Here is a 19,197-nt window from a genome sequence, read left to right on the forward strand (position 1 = left end):
AAATTAATTAAAAGATTTAATGATCTTTTGGCCTTTGAAATTTATGGGTGTGTACCAATCCCATAATGTTTTAACTTATTTCTTTTAGCCTTCAAGATCATATATACCAAGTGACCATAATAGTCCAGCAATGCTATATAATTGTATAAATCATATGGGACAAATTGATAATTAATTCAATGTGTTTTTTCTAATAAACATGGATCCATAAATACACACCTTTAAAATGTAATCGTTTATATACTCAAAATTTGAAGCATATGTCTAAACTTTATATTTATGTGAATTGTATATTTTATCTTGAGATTTTTCCGTTATATATTACTATCACACAATAAAGGTTACTTGATATAAACCTGTAAATTGAGGACTAAAAGAACTAGTTAAAATATAAGAGGTTGATAGGTACACACCTTTAAAGTCAAAGTCACTGTATCTAATTAAAATTACATAATGTTATTATATATAGAGGGGAAAAAATATCAAGCTTATTTCCAAATTATGGAAGGGAGTTGAGCAATTAAAATGTGATGTTCATCCTTATCATAAATTCTGTCGTCATAACAAAGACTTTATTCTACAAAAAGTTAAAACTTCAGCAACAGAATGTAACCATATGTAACTCCATTTATTAGTATTCTTGTATTCACTTGGATGACATACCCACCGCCTTAGTTTAACCCTTCATAAACCACACTCTTCCTGCCTCTTCGTACATATCCATTCTTCATCTCTATCATCTCAGTTCTTGAAAAACTCTCTCTTTTACAATGGCGGAGAAACAAGAACAAGAGGCTTTGAAGAATCTCGACAACGAGTCTAAACCATCTGTAAGTCACCCTTAATTTTCTGTTTTGTTATCTCACATTTAAAGTTTTGCTTTGATATTAATTAACTTGGTTTTGTTTTGTTTTGATTGTGTACGTGTTTTAGTTTGTCGAGGTAGTGTGCAAGAGCTCTGGGAAAGTGAGAAGGTTTGCAGCTGGAACTGATGCTGGTTTTGCAGTGAGTCTCATTAACAAAAAGCTGCTTCTTGATAATATATCTGCTAAGAGCAGCAGGAGCAGCCCTCAGCTTGCGTCACATATAGAAGCTGTTAAACCCGGCCATGATTCTGAGGAGCCGATCAGTTTTGGCCCTACTGCATCTCTTGTGAACTATGGTTCTCCTTGGATTTTACAGACTGTTGTTACTCAACCACACAAACCAAAAAGAACTGTTGAGGTAGTTTGTTCTGTATTATATTTCTCGAGATTTTCTTTCCCTTTTTGTGATTTGTCTAATATATGCATGATGCTTTGCCTATACATAATTGCTATTATCATTCGTATTAGTTAATATGCTAGAACTGGATAATAAGATTTAAATCTCTGGTATATGTGTTTCTAATGACGCTAGTGAATAAGTTGTGATAATTTATTGCAAAACATAGAATTTCTGGTATTTATTGCTTTTGAAGGAAGGGTCGAGGGAACTTTTAGGAAAATTCATAGAATTGGAGGAAGTTCCTTTTCTTGTAAGAGATTCCTTGATTTAATGATGACGCAACAGATATCCGCTCTACACGACAAACATTGCAGACTTGCTTTTACGTCATATTCGGTAAATAATACAGTGATATTTGATGAGTTCGTTAAAAATGACCGATCATCATACTTGACGTGTAGCCTGAGTAAAAATTATGTTAATCAAATTAGTTGTTTCTTTCTACGATGAAATAAGAGTGTAGTAAAATTTTCCACATATATATGGGGTCTTCTGTTACAAAGTACAATAGCTATGAATTATGTGCAATCTAAACCCAAAATATGGGGTCTCTGTTACTACCGAGCACGTTAGGGATCTAGATTTTTTAATCAAGGCGCTAACCAAATGCACTTTTAATGTTGTTGAATTCAAGTGAAACTAGATATCCAAATTTTTGCAATTACAAAGCAATAGAGGACTAGAGCATTGTGCTTACTCTTGGTTGATTGGTAACCCTTGATAATATCCTCAATTCTGAACCTTTCATGTGTGTCATCTCATAGTTAAATTTTTTATGATTATCATTTAGCAGGGCACTGAAGGCTCTTGTTCTGAAAAGAAGGAATCACAGCCACTTGGTCATTTGTGCATTGGGAAGATAGCGCTTGCTCTTCCTATAGTTTTTGTGATCTGGAAGATATTTCTGCAATTTCTTCAGAACCTTCCCCTGCTGCTCTTGTATATTCACAACGGCATGTGACTCTTCGGTCTATATATCATTTCATGTTTTAAACTTCTAGTAGTATCTAGGCTGAACTTAATAATACAAGTTCTTTATCCAATCATGGCTAGTTTTGATTTGCTTTTGTGTAAAAGATGAAAAAGAGATTGCTTTACTCAATTGAATTTTCATACAAGACTGAATTCTCTTATGTTACTTCCTCATTATGCTTGTGGATAACTCTTTTGATTATTATTTCGATTCACTCCAGATTTGTGGACTGTTTCAAGGTTGTGATTAACACAAGTAATGCTTCGAGTAAAATTTCAATGATGTCTTAATCACTCCTTTGTTAAAAAAAAAATATCTTTTTGAACTTATATTATTTTCTTACCACAAGTCCAAACTATTTGTAACTTGCATTTGCATGACTTGTAAGAATATATTTGCCTAAGCATAAATCTTGATCTAAGATGTGAAATTACACCTAGAGGGGAGGAATAGGTGTATTATGGCTAATTATGACTGTTTTAAAATTTTACCAACACTTATAGATGACTGTTATTAAAGCAATGTGCACTACTAATACAATGACTTACTGGTTTCAATTAAGCAATAAATATGAAATTATTATGTATGCAATGACAAAAACACTAAGATGTAGTAAAGTAATTGACGCACAAGACGGTTTAGCGAGGTTCAACTCTTTGACCTAATTATCTAGGTCCTCGCCCCTTGCCAACTTGGTAAATTATTACTTAAAATTCAAACAAATATAGAATGATAATATATCTCCCTCTTTCCCGGTCAAAGTAGCTAGCTTGCAATTATCCTTGCAACTTGAGCCAAGTGTAATTAGCTCCACACTAGCTTGCTCTTGCAATGCATTCATTGAAACTCTTAATTCCTTCAACTCAGCTTTTCAATTCCCTTGTCCGTTGTACCTTGAACCCTTTGCAAAGCATAACCAATCCCTTGTTCAATATCTAGAACACTTGTTCACTTTTAGTAACTAACAATTCAACCGTTCAATACAAAGACGTGTGTAGTTACCGCTCAAACTATATTATCTAAATAACATATGTAAACAATAGACAATCAAGCTCGTTTAGAGACACTACAACAAACTGGCTATTTATGACAGAAATTAAGCCTAAAACTGGTCGTAAGTTTCCAATTTACAATGGAAAATATCCGTCAGTTTTTGCTCAACTAGTGAGAATGTATATACTTTTCAAGAATTTGAGTTGTTGTTTTACTTAAAAACTCACAACTGTCGGATGTCAGATCGGTGCGGTTTTATTATAAAATCGAAACCGGAACCGCATATCCTCAATTTTTAAAAATCAAAACTGAAATCGCTGGTTCGGTTTCGGTTTTAAATAACTCGGTTCGGTTATGATAACTCCAAATCTCGTCCAGGGTTCCAATGCACTGTTCCGGGGAGCTTGATGCAAGACCTACCCTGCAAAACAACGCGACACGGAGGGTGACATCCCGTGAGGCGCCTCCGGCGTGATAATCAGTGATCGGAATGTGCTTGACAAGTTAGGGAAATCAGAGAGTTTTCACTCTAAATGTATGGTGAAAGATGCTTTCTAGGGAGAATTTCGGGGGGAGAGTTTAGCACTTACCTTCAACTTCGGCTGGGGAGTCTCTTATATAGGCCCTCGGCCGCCACTGTTGCTACAGTGGCGGGAGTGGGTCTGTAGACACTCCCCAGCATGGGTGACTGCTTTGGTGCAACCACTGTCCTTTTTTCTGTCCTTTTGGGATTTGTGCATGCCTGTTATGCTGTTTGCCTGGTACTTAGTAATGATGAGATCTGACTTTGTGATCTCCGAGTCCTGTAGCGGGGGCGGGTACTGTTGAGGGTTACTGTAGCGTGGTACCTTATCATTGCCCCCCTACTCCTTCCATCTGCTTTAGCGGGTGGGGGGAGTAAATTAAATCCCGCCAGTGAGGAGCCGATCCCGGGTTGTTTTTTGTGAGAGTGTTGTATTTTTGAGTTGTTGGTCTATGTGGCGGGCTCTTTGTGTGGCGGGACGCGGGACGCATGCGGTTGTTGCTTGTGGTTTATAAATTTCAAAATTTCAAAAGATGTGAAGCATGTTTGCCGCCTGGTCTTGTCGCGCAGTCTCGGGAGGGTACGGTTTTTCCACGTGGCCTGCTGTGAGTGGTCGATGTCGTAATTGCATGCAGGATTAAATTGACTGGTGGTGTTTTATGCGGAGATTTGTGCCACTTAATTACTGGCGCAGATATATGTGTGAGTCTTTTGACTGAGGAGGTGAGTGGTCATTTTTGGCGCTTTAGTTGCCTAGGGAAGTAACGGCTGAAGTTCAAGGGGTGCGACTGTATCATCTATATAAAGAGGAGTCCGTTCGGAGAGGAGTGCTCAGTCCATTGCTTGCCGTCGTAAATCTTATTTCTGTGCTATAATCAATTCTGGTGAGTGTTCGAGTCCTGGTGTCTGTGGCGTAGTGATCGTCTATCGCTTCTGTTGTTGTTTGATCGGAACTTTTAACCGTTTGCCTTGCCCTGGTTTGTTTTGTGCAGGTGATATGTCTTCCGATAGCTCCGCCGCGAGTTCCAGTCTGCATTACGGCCGGTCGATCGAATGGCGCCGGCGGCAGGATCTGATCAACCGGATTCGCCGGTTGCCGTCCGAGGCCATTACTGTTAAGATTGTGGAGGCGCTGGAGGACGAGGAGCAGTCCTATGAGGTTGCCTTGGACATTGTTTATCATGAGCTTCTTTTGCCGGGTCGAGCTCGGGATGCTGAGGAGGTGAACCCGATTGACAACCCGCCGGTCCCGCCTGGTCCCACAGTGCAGGAGCGATTGCGGGATGCGGAGGCGGAAAGGGAAGGCCTGCTTACCAGGCTGGAAGCTGTGGAGGACCGCATCGTGGACCTGGAGTCCTAGCTTCCCTAGATAGTTTGGACGCGGGATTAGCCCGTGTTACCTTGTAATTCTATTCCCGTTGAAATGCAAGAATGTTGATTTGATCGCCATATCGCTTTGTCTTATTTCTGTATTGTGTTTGCGTCTGCGATAAAGTTTTAGGTAAACCAATATGTGCAATGAAAATGAGGCTAAGGTGCCCCTCCAAGTATTGGAAGCGGCCAATAATGAGGGAATTAGAAATTTTTTGAATAAAATGAAAATGTGCCCCCCAAGTATTGGACGCGGCCAATAATGAGGGAATTAGAAAATTTTGAATAAAATGAAAATGTGCCCCCTAAGTATTGGACGCGGCCAATAATGAGGGAATTAGAAAAATTTTGAATAAAATGAAAATGTGCCCCCCAAGTATTGGACGCGGCCAATAATGAGGGAATTAGAAAATTTTGAATAAAATGAAAATGTGCCCCCCAAGTATTGGACGCGGCCAATAATGAGGGAATTAGAAAATTTTGAATAAAATGAAGATGTGCCCCCCAAGTATTGGACGCGGCCAATAATGAGGGAATTAGAAAATTTTGAACAAAATGAAAATGTGCCCCCCAAGTATTGGACGCGGCCAATAATGAGGGAATTAGAAAAATTTTGAACAAAATGAAAATGTGCCCCCCAAGTATTGGACGCGGCCAATAATGAGGGAATTAGAAAATTTTTGAACAAAATGAAAATGTGCCCCCCAAGTATTGGACGCGGCCAATAATGAGGGAATTAGAAAATTTTTGAATAAAATGAAAATGTGCCCCCCAAGTATTGGACGCGGCCAATAATGAGGGAATTAGAAAAATTTTGAATAAAATGAAAATGTGCCCCCCAAGTATTGGACGCGGCCAATAATGAGGGAATTAGAAAATTTTTGAATAAAATGAAAATGTGCCCCCCAAGTATTGGACGCGGCCAATAATGAGGGAATTAGAAATTTTTTGAATAAAATGAAAATGTGCCCCCCAAGTATTGGACGCGGCCAATAATGAGGGAATTAGAAAATTTTTGAATAAAATGAAAATGTGCCCCCCAAGTATTGGACGCGGCCAATAATGAGGGAATTAGAAAAATTTTGAATAAAATGAAAATGTGCCCCCCAAGTAGAGCTGTAAACGAACCGAGCTGGTCGTTAAGAAACTCGACTCGACTCGGTAAGAAACTCGACTCGGTTCGGCTCGACTCGTTAACGAGCTCGAGTTCGAACAACGAAATCTGTTCGATAAGCTTAACGAGTCGATCCGAGCTTTTTAGATGTCCGACTCGACTCGACTCGATTTTGACTCGAACTCGAGTTCGACTCGTTAAACTCGAACTCGAACTCGACTCGGTAAGCTATATACATTAAAAAAATAATCTTTTTTATATTATTTAAAGAATGGATTAATAATAAGATTTTTGGTTTTTGTTCTTTTTGTTTTAAACTTTTAATTTTTAATATTTTTTAAGTGTGTAGACAAAATCAAAGCCAAGAAAAGAAAAAAAGTTGAAATTTTTATCGATCGACTCGGTTTCGACTCGACTCGGTATCGACTCGACTCGGTTCGTTAAGAACTCGAACTCGACTCGGTCGTTAACGAACTCGAGTTCGAACCAAGAAAAAAGATCGATAAGATAATCGAGTTTGGCTCGACTCGGTAAAAAAAAGCTCGACTCGAACTCGAACTCGGTAAAACTCGACTCGACTCGGTTCGTTTACAGCCCTACCCCCAAGTATTGGACGCGGCCAATAATGAGGGAATTAGAAAATTTTTGAATAAAATGAAAATGTGCCCCCAAGTATTGGACGCGGCCAATAATGAGGGAATTAGATAATTTTTGAATAAAATGAAAATGTGCCCCCCAAGTATTGGACGCGGCCAATAATGAGGGAATTAGAAATTTTTTGAATAAAATGAAAATGTGCGGATAAAGCGGTGGGATTGTAAAGGTTTGACTTGGGTGACTGTGAAGGTTGTTAATGTCTGTGTGCATTAAATGCCAAGCACAGACATTCACCGAGGAGACTGTTGACTGCTTGTTTTCCAGGCGCGTGTGAACGGTAGTTGGCGTAGGAAACGTCCGTAGAAAGCTTGATCGTCTCGGGAACGGCTGTTTGCTTTTATTGCAGGGGCTATATTTCGAGCTATATAAAGCCTGAGGAGGCTTATCTCTGTATTTCCGTCTCGCTCTCTTGTGCTTTCGTTCTTCGTCTTCTTCTAAGCTTTATAGTTTGTTCTTCTCTGTAAGTGGGGTGATTATGTCGGACAACTCTTCTGCTTCTGTCAGTAATGGAAGCTCTGTGTCCAGTGGCAGCTATGGGACACAGATGCGCTGGATGAGGCGGGTTGAACTTCTTACTATGTTCAACGACCTGCCGACCGATCCTTTTGCGAGGAGGTTGGCCGACATGTTGGAAGATGGTCATCCATACGATGACCTTGTTGAGGAGGTGTACGAGAGGCTGCTCGTCCCGGGACGCGGGCGAGAAGCGGTGCAGATGAATGGGCGTTGGTATGTGCCCATTGATCGGCCGGAACCGGCGCCGGAGGCTACGGTGGCGGAGCGGCTGGAGGCGGCCCAGGAAGAGAGGGCGGAGCTCCTGGAAAGGCTGGAAGACGTCCGCGCCCGTATCGCGGACTTGGAGGCTCAGCTTTAGATAGGATCTGTTGTCGCGGACTGAGTCCGCATCCGCTTGTAATGAGAATTTTTAATATATAGATATATTAACTGTTTGGCTTCCTGCTGTCTTTTGGCTTGCTTGCATTAATTCTTTTTGTCTTCGACCAATTCATTACTGGTAATAAATTGGGTAATAAATGGGGAATAAAATTAAATGCGAGAATGTTGTGGGTAAGATTTGATAAGTAGAATGGCGTATATGTATTTGTGTATATGGGCAATCGAAAAGATAGCAGTTTTCAAAGTCAGGGTTTTTTTGGGGATGAAGTACAGTTGCTGCGGCTTTTGAGGAGAGGTGGGTGTATAGGTGCAGTTTTTGAGCCAATCGTGTGCGCGCACGTGGCCATGCAGTTAATGCATCTCTTGGTAACTGTGGGGGTATATATGTATGTCTTAGAACTGGTTCTAAGTATATTTGTATGAAGCTCTGGTTTTTTTTTTGTGAGGGCTCTGCTTTTTCATCTGCGAGTTGCGAGAAGTTGATCGGCGAAGGAGGGTTTTCTTGTCTTCTTACCATTCCGTTAACAAGTAAGTGTCGCCGGCGAGCCTTCGGGTTTTTGCTGGGTTTATCTCTTTACTTTTGGCTTAGCTGCGTCTTGTGGGTGTCTGCATATTTTGCTTTTTAGTCGTGTTTGTTGTTTCTTTTGCTGTCATTTGTGCGCTTGTTTGTATGACGATGTGTCGGAGTTGATTGATCGTGTTATCTCGCCGGAGTGTGATCAGATCTGTTTTTTAGAGCATGTCCTTTCGTTATTCTGATAGTTGGAGTGTTTATATTGCTTACTGTGTTGATTTGCGGCGGCGTGTGTAATGTTTCCGCCGCTGCGGTCGGTGTCTTTGCGGTGTTGTTAACGCTTTGAGGGCGGTTTAGTGGCCTTGGGATTGATGTCTGGAGTTGTGCACTGTTAGGGTTAGGTTAAAGATTTAAGGTTTGTGATTTGCGGCGGTTGCACGTGTTTGTACTGTAGGTGTTTGATAATATGTTTGTATGGGGGTCGCGGGTGACAAAGGGGGTTTGTTGCGAAATGTGTTTGTGTTTGTCCGTATTCCACTAATGTTGACGGGGTGAGAATGATGTGTGTAATGGCTATTTGTTTGTGTGGCTATGATGTAGGTGATTGATGACTTCTGCGGGCACGGAGGTTTGTCTGGAAGCTATTCATCCCGGTACCGAGGAAGAAGTGACCGCTATGGCTGGGGAAGACTATTACGATCCCGCGACTCGGGAAGCTCGACCTCTAATTAGTCTGTCTGGGAGGTGGCGCGATTATCCGCGGTTTACCATCCCGCTTCCTGCCAAGGATCTGCACTATCGGTTCTTTGAGGATCAGAGCAGCTTGTACCGGGCTGGTAAAATTCGTCCGGTTGAGATTAATAATGCCAAGGTGGAGCAAGAATTGGCAAACTGTGAACATGTCCAGAGGAAGAGTACTTTCAACGCGGCCGAGTATGGGCCTTATATGGCGAAACTGTTTAGGTTCGGGGAGGAATATAGCTGGCGGCCGGCCGCGATGAGGAGAGACTGCATCATCGTGGTGCTGGCGGGTCAATTTGCGTGACGTTGGAGCAACTGAAAGCGGGATTAAGATTTCCGATGCATCGCTTTATGTGGGATGTTGTCTGTGTTCACTTGAAGTGTTCGATCTCGCAGATAACGCCCAACGCGATCCGGGCGATCAATTGGTTTATAGCGAGCTGTACTGCTTTGGGGAAGCAGCCGACTCTGAAGGCATTTTTCCACCTGTTTAACATTAAAATGAGTTCTGCCAAACCATTTGTGGAGCTGCCCTTTGCCGACAAAAGCAGTGTGATTGGGAAAGCTCTGGGTGACTATACTGCTTTTGATTTTCCTAACAGCATGACGGACTGACAGTATGAGTTTATGGTGGTGGCGGGAGGAGAGTTGGCTTGGATGCCCAATATGGTGCTGAAGGTAGATAAGAGCTATCCCGCGCCGCGAGGGCATTTGTCCGCTACGGATGTGGAGATCCTGGTTGGTATCACCAAGGCCCTGAAGCGTACTTGGACCAAAAATGATTTCTTTGAAAATGGGAGGCTGCAATTATACCTGCGTAAGCTTGTTTGTTTTGCTAAATTTAGAGTAAGTATTTTTGTTTGCGTGCATTTCTGAACTTGTTATATTGCCCTTTGTTGGTTACTTGTCGCAGTCCTGGATCCGCGATTGACGGAGTTGCCGAACCTGGAGGGCATGACTGAGGAAGATGAAGTAGCGTTGCTGAGTGAGTTGCTGAAAAGGAACCCGCCGAGATATAGAGAGGCGGCTCGAGGGGATGGTGAAGGCCGGTCACAGACAAGGCGACGTGTTTAGTCACAGAGTCGGGCGGGTCGTGCCACGTCCAGAGCGGCTAGGGTTGTGCCTGAACGGGCTGTGACTGCGGTCATCGGAGCGTCATCGTCAGGGACCGCGTCTCGAGGCTGGGTTCTTCTGTTGAGGGATGAGGAAGAGCCTGTGAATGAACAGGCTGAAAATGTGTTAAGTGAGGAGGTGGAAACCCAAGATGTGTTTGGGGATGCTGAGGAGGATGAGGTAGATCCTGAAAAAAGTCCCGTGATTCTCGAAATTGCGGATAGTGAAGATGTAGGTGGCGGCGGTCGTACCGCCACGGGTGATCTTGATGGTGATCTTGATGGGGAAGGCGAAGTTGAGGTAGGTGCCCATGCTGGCAGAACAACGGTGGATGCGGGAGCGTCCCGTGAAGTTGGAGAGAAAGAGAGTGCTGGTGCTAGCGGTTCTGCAACCGTGTTGATGCTGTAGAATCCGCAAACAGAGGGGCAGACTCCCGAGGCTCCCAAACGGAGGAAACGGGCCCGCAGTGCTGGTAGTGGGAGGAAGTTAACCTTGAGTGCCCAGATTGGGCGCCGCGTTAGGCGTCGCGGGAATGTGGATTTGCTGGCGGGTGTTAGTGCTGGAGATGCATCCGGTACTGAGGATGAGTTGGGACCTGAGGATGCCCGTCGTGTGGGACGGGGCAATTTGTTTGGGGCTGGGCCACCCGGGCAAGTTGGCCTTACTGAAGATGACTTTGAGAAGCTGGATGGGTTGGGGTGGAAAAAGCTGTTGCGTCGTTCTGAGCTTCATCACAGGAAGGTATGTGTGTCGTGTTGTTATTTTGTACATAGCGTTTGCTCTTGTGTATATGGGTTGTAATATTTTGTTTGATGGTTGTTTCAGGCTCGAGGGTACGATTTGGCTTTAAGCACCCGAGGAGAATTGTTCCGCCAGGACAACATCGCTCTGCGGAAGCAGGTCGCTGATCTTGAAGGTCAAAAGAAAACCCTGGTGGAAAACTTTCATATGATCGAGGACCAAAAGAAGGAGCTTGCCCAAGAAATGGAGACTCTGAAAGCTGACTGGCAGGTGCTTGCGGACCGAAGGGGTCATGTGGATAAAGAGTTGGAGACCCAGAGGCTGTTTTGGGAGGGGAAGGAGGCGGCCTCGGAGCGGACCTTTACCGAGCTGTGAAAGCGTGCAGAAGAAGCTGAAGCCATTGTTGCATCGCGACCAACTGAGGAGATGGCCATCCGAAAATATCAGGCTAGCATTGAATATCGGGCTGCCTTGGCCAAAGCTTTTGAGGAGGGAGTCTCCTCTGTGAAAGAAAGCGCGGAATATTTGAGCTTAATTGCGGGTGCCGGTAGTTCTTCTTCTGGTGTTGACGCTTTAGAGAAACGGGTTGTGGATCTGGAATCTTCCTTGAAGAAGGCAAAATCCAAGGCACACAAGAGGAAGAAGAAGAACAAGAAGCTTGCTGACCGGGTGAAGGAGCTTGAGAGTGCGGGTGCCAGCTCTGGAAGCAGTGCCGGGACAAAGAGTCCCAAGATCCTGGAAACCGTGGATGAGAATCCCGCAACGGAGGAAGCGGAGGTTTCCCGCTCTCTAGCCGAGGAAAGGGAGAACGCGGACACGACCATGGCCGATGCAGAGAAAGGAGCTGAGACCGAGGGTGCCACCCCGGAGGGTGATGAAGGGTTCGTTGATGACTCGAGTGAAACCGCCACCATTTGACTCCTTTGTCTTTAAACTGTTGCTTTTAAATTAGGTTTGAACTTGGTTGGTTAGACGGTTTGAACTTATTCTTTTGGGTCTGTAATATGCCGTACAATGGCGGGTGACTTGTGTGTTGCTTTTGACTGTGCTTTTAATTTACCTCTGTTTGCTTTTTAGTTGCGTGCATGTATCTGTGCTTTTGTTGCTGGCCCGAGTTTTGCAGGTTGTAGCATTGCCGTTGTCAGGGGATGGTTGCGGACATGCGGCCATGCCCTGCTATATTTTGATTGTTGCGTGTGGGTTTGGTCTAGGAGAGGGATGGCGGGAGTCGTCCTTTCTCCTAGTTTATGTGCTTGTTGTATGACAGGTGATTGTTTGGCACGTGCGCGGGAGTAGTATAAATAACCTACCTTTGAGATGAAGGTATCATGTTTTTTCATCCTTTTGTTTCCATCCTTGTATACTGCAGAAATTGTGCTAACATGTCCAACCTTGTAGGCTCCCGCTGTTATTGTGATCGTCCTGTTGTAATGAAGACCATCTGGGGTGACAGGAATGCTGGGCGACGCATGAAGGCTTGTGTTGCAGGTGACTGCTACTATGAAGTTTGGATTGACGAGCCGCTTAGCACTCGTGCTCGAGGCGCTATTGAGGAATTGGTGCATAAAAACAAAGACTTGCATGAATCCTATCATAAGAAGATGGAGCGTGTTCGTGCCCGGCAGGTGAAGCGTCGTGGCGCAATTTGGGCGCAGTTGCAGCTCATCCACAATGAGCTATCCGCGGGTGATTCGAGCGAGGAGGATGAGGCTTTTTAGATGTCGTTGTCGTCGCACCAGTTGTTGTATTCCCTAAGTGTCCCGGTTGTATTTTCCTGGGATCCATCGTCGTTTGGCTTTCATACTTGCGTATGTTTGTAATGTACTTGTAATGTGATGATTTGGCTTGTCCCGGGTATGTCTGTTCCCGCGGCGGCTCTTAGTAGGTCTTTGTAAGTTGGGCTATATAATATAAGTTGTCCGTTTGTCTTTTGCGAGAATGTGCTTTTATGTGCTTTTTGTTGAAATGTGCTTTAGATATTGTGCTTTTTATGTGCTTTTGTTGAATGAGTCTTCGGGATGTAAATTAACGGAAAAACATCGTCATTAATATATATAAGCCAAAATGATGCCCGTTTACATGCTACGAATCATTCAGCTATGTCTGCTACTGATAATATTTCTTGAGCTTCTCTGCGTGCCAAGTATTGTTGACCTCCGTGCCATCTAGGCGGGATAACTTGTAGGAGCCGGGACGGATGATTTGTGCGATTTTGTATGGACCTTCCCACTTAGGCATGAGCTTGCCCGTGTGGCGTGGGTCTGATGCCTCGGTTGCTCGGTTGACCAAATCGCCCACCTGAAATGCCCGCATTCGGACCCTTTTTCCGAAGAAATCCCTTGTCTTTTCTTTGTAGAGCTCCATTTTCTGTACCGCCTCCGCTCGTACTTCATCAAGTAGCTCCAAGTTGGTCCGCATTCCCTCAATGCTATCATTGATGTTGAAATTTTGCAGACGGAAGGAAGGTGACCCTATTTCGACTGGTGCTAGTGCCTCTGCGCCGAAGGCTAGTTTAAACGGTGTTTCTCCCGTGCTTGTTTTTTGTGTGGTGCGGTAAGAGCATAAGACTTGAGGTAGGTGCTCTGGCCATTTTTTCTTGGATTCTGTAAGGGTTTTTTTGAGCCCGCGAAGAATAATGCGGTTGGTGACTTCTACTTGCCCGTTACTTTGCGGGTGGCAGACTGATGCTTTTTTGTGTTTGATCCCGTGATCGGAGAGGAAGGTTGTGAACTTCTTACCCACAAATTGTGTCCTGTTATCAAAGATGAGGGTTGTGGGGATACCAAAACGGGTGATTATCTGGTTGCGGACAAATCTGATTGCGTCCTCTTGAGTAATGGTCCTGAGTGCCTTGGCTTCTGCCCATTTTGTCATGTAATCGATGGCCACCATCACGAATTGGAGTTCTCCGCGAGCCTTGGGGAATGGTCCCATAATGTCGATCCCCCATACGGCAAATGGGATGGGGGAAAGTATGGAAACGGGTACCGCGGGGGCTGTGCGCGGAACATTGCTGAAGAGCTGGCATTGGTGACACGCCCTGACGAATGCTTTACAGTCCTTTGCCATGGTTGGCCAGTAGTAACCCTGGCGTAAGATTTTGTGTGTGAGAGCTTTGCCCGCCATGTGATCTCCGCATATGCCCTCGTGGACCTCCCTCATGCAATATGTTGCCTCATCATCATCAACACACTTGAGAATGGGTGAGTCGAAGTTTCGACGGTAGAGGATGTTGTCTTGTAGGAAAAACTTGGCTGCGTGTGCCTTGACCTGCCTGGCTTTGCTATGGTCCGTTGGGAGGGTCCCGTGGCGGATGTAGGCGATGAGCGGGGTCATCCAGTTGTCTTCGTCGAGAGTGATGTTGAATTGTTCCTTTGGCTCTATGGAGGGATGTGGGAGGGATAAGAAATATACGGGACCATCCGCTGTTGTGTATTCCCCCTCTAGAAGTTTAGATAGGCTGTCTGCTATGGAATTGTCTTCGCGGTTGATTTGGTGGAGCTGGTAGCTTTTGAATGTAGACAGGCGGGTCTGTACTTGTTGTTGGTAGCGGGCTAATGTTGAATCTTTGACCGCGTAGTCACCTGTTGTTTGGCGTACTACTAGCTGGGAGTCACTGTATATGATTAGATTTTGCAGTTGCAAAGTGAGGGCGAGGTCTAGACCCGTGAGTAGGGCCTCGTATTCCGCCTGGTTGTTAGTGGCTTTGAAATTGAGCTGGAGGGCTTGCTTGATGCAGAATCCATCTGGGCTAATAAGTATCGCCCCGGCTCCGCACCTATTATTGGTCGCGGAACCATCCACGTAAAGCTTCCATCCCTCCGTGACCGGGATGGGTGTGTGGCTTTCCGGTGTTGTCTCCTCTGGCTGGGTAAAGTTACATTCCACGACGAAATCTGCTAGGGCCTGTGCTTTGATCGCGGTCCTCGGGACGTATGTGAGGTGGAATTGACTGAGCTCGATCGCCCAGTTAATAAGCCGTCCTGACAGCTCGGGCTTGTGGAGGATTTTGCGCAAGGGTTGATTGGTGATGACTCGGATTTCTCGTCCTTGGAAGTAGTGGCGGAGTTTCCTGCTTGCCATAACAAGGGCTAGGGCTGCTTTTTCTGTGTTGGGGTAGCGGGTTTCTGCATCCTTGAGTGTTTGGCTTACATAATAAACCGGTCTTTGCGTCGCTTCTACCTCCTTGATGAGGACCGCCCCCACGGCTTTGTCGGAAACTGACAAGCATAATGACAACGGTTCGCTTGGGGACGCGGTCGTTAAGAGTGGTGCGGATGCTAGGTACTGTTTCAGGTCCTCGAAGGCTTTTTGACATTCGTCCGTCCATGTAAGCTTCTTGGTCTTGAGCGCTCCTTTAAGGGTGTCGAAAAATGGAAGACACCGCTCTGCCAGCTTTGATATGAACCGTCGCAACGCCGCGAGGCGTCCCGTGAGGCATTGAACGTCCTTGATGGTCTTCGGGGGCTGCATGTCAATGATGGCCTGGATTTTTTCCGGGTTGGCCTCGATCCCGCGTTGGCTTACCAGAAAACCTAAGAATTTCCCCGCTTCCAAGGCAAAAGTGCATTTGTCCGGGTTGAGTTTCATGTTGTGCTGCCTAAGATTGGCGAAACATTCTCGTAGGTCAGCCAAGTGTGATTCCTGGAGCATGGATTTGACGATCATGTCGTCGACGTAGACTTCCATGTTACGCCCTAGTTGTGGTGCGAAAATTTTATTCATCATGCACTGGTAGGTGGCGCCCGCGTTTATGAGGCCGAAAGGCATGACCTTGTAGCAGTATACTCCTCTATGCGTGATGAAGGCGGTTTTCTCACAATCTTCCGGCGCCATTTTAATTTGATTGTATCCTGAGAATGCGTCCATGAAGCTGAGCATGAGATGTCCGGCGGTTGCGTCTATGAGTTGGTCGATGCTTGGCAGTGGGTACGGGTCCTTAGGGCACGCTGCATTGAGGTCTGTATAATCGACGCACATGCGCCATTTCCCGTTGGCTTTCTTTACGAGTACGACGTTCGCCACCCAATCCGGGTATGAGACTTCGCAGATTAAATCTGCGTCCAACAGTTTGTCTATTTCTGCATCGATTGCTTTCTGGCGGTCAGGCGCGAAGTTGCGCCGCTTCTGTTTTTTCGGGGCCCGTTTGGGATCTACGCTTAGCTTGTGCATGGCCACGGATTCGTCGAGACCGGGCATGTCTTTGGGGCTCCATGCGAAGACGTCCGCGTACTCTCGTAACAGGTTCGTAAGCTCCTTTTTGAATACTGACTCCAAGCCGGCCCCAATGCTAACTTTTCGCGTGGGGTCGGTAGGGGACACCTGGATTTGTTCCGTTGCCACAGCGGGTTTTGCCACAGGTTGCTCGTCCCGTAATAAGCACTTTTTGAGCTCGGCGTCCATTCGTGGGGGCTCTTCGTGTATGGGATCGTGTGTTTCTATGACTTGCACCTCCCGGTGTCGCTTGTTCTTCCTTTGGAGGCTCTCCACGCGCTTCTTTCGTTTTTCCTGCTTTCGTTTGTCGGTGTTTTCCCGCTTGATGTTCCCAGGCTCGGTGGCCGCCAGGACAAGGGCTATTCCGTAACATCGTTTTGAGGTTTCAGAATCTCCTTTGATTTCGCCTATTCCTGTGGGAGTTGGGAACTTCATTTTTAGGTGCGATGTTGAGGGGATCGCTCTGAGGGCATTTAGGGTCGGCCTCCCAAGGATCATGTTGTATGAGGAGACTGCGTTGATTATGTAAAATTTTATTGTCTTGGTGATTTGGTGAGGGGGTGAACCGAAGGTGACTGGCAGATGAGCTACCCCTGCTATGGGCACAACATTGTGCCCGAAACCGTACAAAGGTGTCTCTTCAAGGCAAGGTTCGAGGACCGCGTTGCTCAGACGCAGGCGATCCCAGGTATGCTGAAAACAGATGTCCGTAGAGGAGCCATTATCTACCAAGATTCTCTTTACCTCATTTTCTGCTATTAACAGGGATACGACGAGGGCTTCGTTGTGATCCGGGTTGATACCCTCGTAGTCTGCATGTGTGAAGTATATGGGGCTGTGCACCTCTCCCTGGGCGATTGCATACACTGAAGGTCCGCCCGGGGCAGGTGGCGTGACGGTGCCCCCGAATACGGGATTAACCACATTGCGGCCATCTCGGTGATCTTGTGGCGGCGATGGCGGTAAATCACGGGGGAGGTATTGGTTTAGGTTCCCCGCCTTGACTTGTCGTTCCAGGAAATGTTTGAGTGCGAGGCAGCTGTCCGTAGAGTGTCCATGTGTCTCATGGTATTCGCAGTGACGCTCTTTGTTTCGATCCTCCGGGTTGGCCCACATGGCTGGCGGTGCTTGGTAAAACGGCTTGTTTCTAATGTCTCTTAACAGAGCCGACCGAGTCATGCTAAATTTAGTCCAATTAGGCTCAGGGCGTTTCTCGGGTCGGAGACCCACCGCGGGGCCTAGACGATCCTTCACGGACACGTTATTGTTTTTGCTAATGGCGGGACCATGCGTGGTTTGGACCCGTATCTGTTCCGCGGGTTTTTGATAGGGGGTGTGTCTTTCACGCGGGTAGTGCTTCTGATTGCTGATGGGCGGGGCGCGTGCCCGCTTTAGCACGGCTAGAGATTCGGCCTCCGTGACAGCCTGGGATGCCAGGTCATATGCTTTGGCTAAGGTCGTGGGTTGTACTTCCATCAACTTGACAACGTATTTTTCACACTCATACAGGTCCAACCCCCTTTTCACATGGACAAGGGCCTCTATTTCGTTTACACAGATAATCTTGTTGACCGCTTCCTTGAAGCGATTGATGTAGCTTTGTAGTGATTCCCCTTCTCTTTGTCCGATTGTTTGTAAGTAGGAGGTATGCACCTCTTGCGGTTGGTTGGCCCGGAATCTGTTTAAGAACGCCCTCTTGAAGTCTGCCCACGTGTCTATGCTCCTGGCCGGGACGCGGCTGAACCATCGTTGCGCGCTTCCCCTCAGGGTAGCGGCGAAGAAACGGCACTTAGTGAGGTCACGATATTCGTAATGTAGGGCTAGTTGGTTAAAGTAGCTGAGGTGTTCCTCAGGGTCTCCCATCCCGTCAAAGGGGTTCAGGTTAAGATGTTTGATATGCCTTTGTTTTGGTTCGTCCTCTAGCCTTTTCGTGAAAGGGGATTCTCCAACCTCCCCGTTGGTGCCGTCCTCAAGGCATTTTTTTAGGGCCATGAGTGTATTGAGCATGTCCGCGTTCGAGGGATTGATGCTTCCTGTGTCGTTCCGGGCCTCGGGGGCTTCTGTGCGACGACTTTCGAGACGAGCGCGGGCTTTTTCGTATTCTGCTTGCTTGGCTTCGAGTTCTTTCTTTAGATCGCGGATTCTCCTATTTTTTTTCTAGGTTAAGGGACGGTGCTGCTTGCCACCGTGGTGTTTGTGGTTGGTATTTTGTGACGGTCCGAGGTGCGATGCTGTGGATTTTTGTGGATGCGGTTGGCTATGGGCCTCACTTCGCTCCTCCTCGTCTTGGGGTTCGTGGTTCCCGCGTGCTTCTCCTCTAGGTTGAGGGAAAGCGGACGCTACTTTTACCATTATGTCGATCTGTTGCTGTGTGAACCGCGTCAGGTCGATGGGCCCTCCTTGGGTGATCGGAGGAGGTATGGTGTTGGCGTTTTGTCCTGCGTTTGGGACGGAGTTTCCGGACGGGGTCAAGTCTTGTAACAGGACGTCTTCGCCGACTATTTGAACATTAGGGTTAGTAGGGTCGGGGTTTTGTATGTTGGTATTTTGCATGTTTGGGCGAGGGTTTGCCATGTTGCCGGTCTGACTTACTGTTAGACCGGATCGAGTTTGCATAAATTTGCCCAATTCCTGAGGGATACGATTAGGTTTCTCTTAGGGAGAAGGCCCCTTCCTGGCGCGCCAAATGATAACTCCAAATCTCGTCCAGGGTTCCAATGCACTGTTCCGGGGAGCTTGATGCAAGACCTACCCTGCAAAACAACGCGACACGGGGGGTGACATCCCGTGAGGCACCTCCGGCGTGATAATCAGTGATCGGAATGTGCTTGACAAGTTAGGGAAATCAGAGAGTTTTCACTCTAGATGTATGGTGAAAGATGCTTTCTAGGGAGAATTTCGGGGGGAGAGTTTAGCACTTACCTTCAACTTCGGCTGGGGAGTCTCTTATATAGGCCCTCGGCCGCCACTGTTGCTACTGTGGCGGTAGTGGGTCTGTAGACACTCCCCAGCATGGGTGACTGCTTGGGTGCAACCACTGTCCTTTTTTCTGTCCTTTTGGGATTTGTGCATGCCTGTTA

The 19,197-nt window shown here is 46.1% G+C and overlaps 2 protein-coding genes across 2 annotated transcripts; one reads left to right on the plus strand and one right to left on the minus strand.

The window, feature by feature from the left end:
* Positions 1 to 570: 570 nt before the first annotated feature.
* On the plus strand, positions 571 to 2,315 carry LOC108199171 (uncharacterized). Its single transcript, XM_064083856.1, has 3 exons — positions 571 to 830; positions 934 to 1,224; positions 2,060 to 2,315. Exons 1-3 carry the CDS (start codon positions 771 to 773, stop codon positions 2,225 to 2,227), a joined length of 519 nt encoding a protein of 172 aa, XP_063939926.1. The 5' UTR covers positions 571 to 770; the 3' UTR covers positions 2,228 to 2,315.
* Positions 2,316 to 13,009: 10,694 nt separating this feature from the next.
* LOC108198315 (uncharacterized) lies at positions 13,010 to 18,109 on the minus strand. The gene has a single exon (XM_017366075.2). The coding sequence runs from the start codon at positions 18,107 to 18,109 to the stop codon at positions 13,010 to 13,012; it is 5,100 nt and encodes a 1,699-aa protein (XP_017221564.1).
* Positions 18,110 to 19,197: the final 1,088 nt, after the last annotated feature.

Source organism: Daucus carota, chromosome 8, assembly GCF_001625215.2.
Source record: "Daucus carota subsp. sativus chromosome 8, DH1 v3.0, whole genome shotgun sequence".
Classification (NCBI taxonomy): Eukaryota; Viridiplantae; Streptophyta; class Magnoliopsida; order Apiales; family Apiaceae; genus Daucus; species Daucus carota.